Source organism: Penaeus japonicus, unplaced genomic scaffold, assembly GCF_977035675.1.
Source record: "Penaeus japonicus unplaced genomic scaffold, GWHDUDI00000001_assembly GWHDUDI00000006, whole genome shotgun sequence".
NCBI classification, from domain to species: Eukaryota; Metazoa; Arthropoda; class Malacostraca; order Decapoda; family Penaeidae; genus Penaeus; species Penaeus japonicus.
Window position 1 is genome coordinate 22,136,869 of NW_028234408.1, and position 5,000 is coordinate 22,141,868.

At 39.2% G+C, this 5,000-nt stretch overlaps 1 protein-coding gene across 8 annotated transcripts in view; it reads right to left on the reverse strand.

Moving 5' to 3' along the window:
• The window catches only part of LOC122248362 (uncharacterized), a 346,657-nt gene that overhangs the window by 25,704 nt on the left and 315,953 nt on the right, over positions 1-5,000 (reverse strand). For all 8 annotated transcript variants that reach the window (XM_086537757.1, XM_086537755.1, XM_086537756.1 and 5 more), the window contains 4 exons: positions 4,069-4,244; positions 1,842-1,978; positions 1,434-1,586; positions 883-1,063 (listed from right to left, as the gene is read on the reverse strand). In XM_086537757.1, the coding sequence (XP_086393883.1) occupies positions 883-1,063; positions 1,434-1,586; positions 1,842-1,978; positions 4,069-4,244 (647 nt within the window). The remainder of the gene's footprint in view (positions 1-882; positions 1,064-1,433; positions 1,587-1,841; positions 1,979-4,068; positions 4,245-5,000) is intronic.

Consider the following 5,000-nt stretch of genomic DNA (forward strand, 5'->3'; position numbering starts at 1 on the left):
GTAGACAGGTTAATATAGATAGATAGATAGATAGATAGATAGATAGATAGATAGATAGATAGATAGATAGATAGATAGATAGATAGATAAATAAATAAATAGGTAGCTAATGAGAGAGAGAGAGAGAGAGAGGGATAGAGAATGAGATAGAAGGATATATAGATAGAGATGGATATAGAGAATAGAAATAGAAGTAGATGGAGATACATAAATAGGGATAGATAGACAGAGATGGAGATAGAGATAGATAGACAGAGATGGAGATAGAGATAGATAGATGGAAAATAGATAGAAATATAGAGATAGAAAAGGAGATAGAGATAGACATAGCGACAGATAGAGAGGGATAGATAGATAGAGAGAGACAAACAAAGAGACAGACATAAAGAACGATCGAAAGAGCTGGAGATGCAGTGGAAAAAACTCCGATGAGTCTTGCCTTTTCATAATCATTATCTTATACATTCTAGGGAACAATACCGCAATGTTTCAGGAACTTCCTATTGTGAGGAAACGGACACATCAAACATATCTAATTCATGCACCTAGAGCTAAATCCATGTACGAGAACAAGAACAAAACAAAGCAAAAAATCTATCTTCGTGTATATATATATATATATATATATATATATATATATATATATATATACATATATATGTATATATATATGTATATATATATATATATATATATATATATATATATATATATATATATATATATATATATATATATATCAGTATCTCTTTTCAGCCTTCTATCTTCGCATCTATCACCATTCATCCAAATACCCACCTATCTATATCCACCTATCTACCTAAGACAAAAAACTTCCTTCTTGAACAACTCAAAACCGGAACAAGAGGCAGCAACACCCACCGGTTTTTGTCCAACAGAATGTACTTGATTGTGTCTCCATATCCCTTGAAGGCATCCTCTCTGACCTCGGTGATCTTGTTGGCGTCGAGGTCAAGTTGGCGCAGGTTGTGCAGGGGGCGGAGGGCGTGGGACGGGATGTGGTCAAGCCGGTTGTTGCCCATCTCAAGCCATTCCAAGTTACCTGGAGTCGGGAGCAAGTCGCGGTGTTGAAATAGGTTCTCACGAAATGGGATATGTGTTACGATATTACAAGACTTTTCGTGTATATGTATATATAAATATGTATATATATATATATATATATATATATATATATATATATATATATAATAGACATATATATATACACATATATATATATATATATATATATATATATATATATATATATATATATATATATATATATATATATACACACACACACATGTATGTATGTATACATACAGGGAGCCGCAGAGAGAGGGACAGACAGGCAAACAATCAAATTAACAAACAGACAGCAATATAATCAAACAGACAGAAACACCTGTTAACATCTGTTCACTTACTCTCCAGGCCAGCAAAGGCTCCGTCGCTAACGTTCACGATGTGATTGTGCTCGATGTTCAAGGAGTTGAGCACGGAGAGGTCACTGAACACGTTATCCTGGATAGTCGTGATGAGGTTGTGTTCCAGTTTGAGCATGTCCAATTTGTGGAGGCCTGGGCGAGGGGAGGGAGAAGAGGAGGGGCTCATGAGGGGACTTCATGGGAAAGGAAACGCTAGTCAAGTGCTCTGAAGTTTGGCGACGGCGATTGCAACAGTGAAAAACGAAAGGCGTGGGTGCTCGGCTCACAAGAATACAATCAACACGACGCAAGATAAAAGATAACATATCAAAATATTATTCTAGGTTTAGAAAAAAAAAAAAAAATACAGGGAAATGAGAATGCAAGGAAAAAAAAAAAAAATCTCACCTTGGAAAGCATTGTCGGGGATGTGGCGAATGCGGTTTTCGTGAAGGTCCAGCACCTCGAGGTTAAGCAGGGGGTGGAAGGCGTCTGTCGGGATGTCGTCGAGGTTGTTCTTGCCCAGGTTGAGACGCATCAGTTTCCTGGGAAATGGGGAAAAAGAAACATATGTATCTTTATCTATCCATTTGTCAGTTCATTCATTAGGTATATGTAGTCTAATTTTGTGGAAGAAAATCATCTAGTGTCGAATCACTTTTATTTGCATGACCTCTTTGTATTGCTAAGAGATATCGTCTGTCCAATTATTTGTGTAGGCAAATTGCATGGCGATAAAATCGGTCCTGAAAACGTTTGGTCTATTTTCGGGTGTCTCTTTCTTTGTCTGTTTAGATATTCAAGCTATTACACAGGTGTGATCCTTCATAAGATAAGAATCTAGACATGCGTAATATGTTAGGTGGTAGTGAGGTTCATTTTACCCCCACAATATCACACACATCCTTACGAAACCATTAACATGCGAATACTAACACTCCAAAACGACATAATAATCTGAAAATAGCTTTGTATTATCCCATCGTGTCATGTTACTTATCGCAATCTAAGTGTACCAAAATGTCGGAAATCGATCTAAGATCCTCTAGCCAGTGAGACTGGCCAGAAAAAGTCACGTGAGTTTCATAGGGGCTTTGCAAGGTCATCTGATTATATATATATATATATATATATATATATATATATATATATATATATATATATATATATCAAAGAGATATCTTAAAATATTTTCTTACTCTGCAGATAGTATTTATGTTATTTTTTGTCGGCCTCTACCAAACCTCTGCATATTTCCTTTTTGTTTAATTCTCTTTCCTTGTTGTTATCCTTGCTGTTTTTATCCTGCAGTGTTCGTTCTTCCTAGTCATTCTGGAATTCCATGTCCCTCCCTTCGTTTCTCTTTGTATTTTCCTTCCTCTCCTTTCTCTCTCTCCTGTATGTTATTTCTCACTTTTTTCCCCTCTTCACTGTCCTTCTCTCCCCCCTCCCTCTCTCCAACAAATTAATAACGTGACACTCGCACAAAATTTCCGAATGTAAACAAGTCTGCCATCTTAATGAACCGGCCTTCGTCATATTTGAACGAAGGCTAACCATCGTCTTCATAATTATCTTTATCGTCAATATTGCTTTCACAAGTATTTTCAATCATCGACTTTGTTGTTGTCAGCACTTATCATCATTGCAATTATTTTCATTACCATCATCATCATTATTAACATCATCATTCTCATCTCTCTTACTACAGTCATCATCATTATTATAATCATTATTATCCCTATTCTAACTATCCTCCTCCTCATCAACATTATCATCATCGTCATTTCTTCTTCATCATACACACACACACACACACACACACACACACACACACACACACACACACACATACACACAAATATATATATATATATATATATATATATATATATATATATATATATATATATACATATATATCGATTCCTCTTGTCTTTCCCCTTTAACTGATAACCTATTTTATTCAGCTGACAGCAACGAAAAAAAAGAAGAAAAAAAAGGACTTAATCAATATCTCTCTTTCCCAGGAATCACACACACAAAAAAGAACAATTGAAAAAGCCTTGCATGTGAGATGAACATTGCCTAGGCCTATCACGCACCTGCGTCTCTCTCTCTCCCCTCTCACTTGCTCCCTCGTTCCTAACTTCGGCTCTGTTTTGCCTGCTTTATTATTATCTTTATTATCATTATCGTTATTACTATTACTTGTTAATATTACCATTATTGATATTATTATCTTCATTATAATCATTGTTATTAGTATCATCATGATTATTGTTATTATTATTAATATCATTGTTATTATCATTAGCATGATTGATATTATTATTATTACTATTGTTGTCATTATCATCATCATCATCATTGTCATTATTACTATCACCGTCATGGTCATTATTATCATCATCATTATTACTATTATTGTCATTATATTATCATCGTCATTATTATCCTTATGACCCTTTTTATCATTATTATCATCATCATTTCTTGAATCAACATCATTATCATAATCATCATCAACATTATTATTTCTATCATCATCATTATTACCATCATCATCATCATTATCATTGTCATCATCCACATCATCTTGACCCAAACCCTTCCAGAAACGCATCCAACCAACCTGCCAATATCCTTAAAAGCATTGTTGTGAATGTGCTGGATCTTGTTCTCGTAGAGCGACAGTCGTTCGAGCGAGCTCAGGCCGGCGAAGGCTCCCTCGTTCAGCACTTGGATTTGGTTGTAGTTCAGGTTGAGGAACGTCAGCATTTTCAGCATGGAGAGCGCGAGGGTTGGGACCTGTGGGGAGAGGGGAGGAGTGTGGTGAGAGGGTGAGATTGTGAGGGTGTGGGAGTGTGAGGGTGTGAGAGTGTGGGAGTGTGAGAGAGTGGGAGCGTGGGAGTGTGAGGGTGTGGGAGTGTGAGAGAGTGGGAGCGTGGGAGTGTGAGGGTGTGGGAGTGTGAGAGAGTGGGAGCATGGGAGTGTGAGGGTGTGGGAGTGTGGGAGTGTAGGAGTGTGAGGGTGTGGGAGTGTGGGAGTGTGAGGGTGTGGGAGTGTGAGAGAGTGGGAGCGTGGGAGTGTGAGGGTGTGGGAGTGTGAGAGAGTGGGAGCGTGGGAGTGTGAGGGTGTGGGAGTGTGAGAGAGTGGGAGCGTGGGAGTGTGAGGGTGTGGGAGTGTGAGAGAGTGGGAGCGTGGGAGTGTGAGGGTGTGGGAGTGTGAGAGAGTGGGAGCATGGGAGTGTGAGGGTGTGGGAGTGTAGGAGTGTGAGGGTGTGGGAGTGTGAGGGTGTGAGATTGTGGGAGTGTAAGGGTGTGGGAGTGTGAGAGAGTGGGAGCGTGGGAGTGTGAGGGTGCGGGAGTGTGGGAGTGTAGGAGTGTGGGAGTGTGAGGGTGTGAGGGTGTGGGAGTGTGAGGGTGTGGGAGTGTGAGGGTGTGAGATTGTGGGAGTGTAAGGGTGTGGGAGTGTGAGGGTGTGAGATTGTGGGAGTGTAAGGGTGTGGGAGTGTGAGAGAGTGGGAGCGTGGGAGTGTGAGGGTGCGGGAGTGTGGGAGTGTAG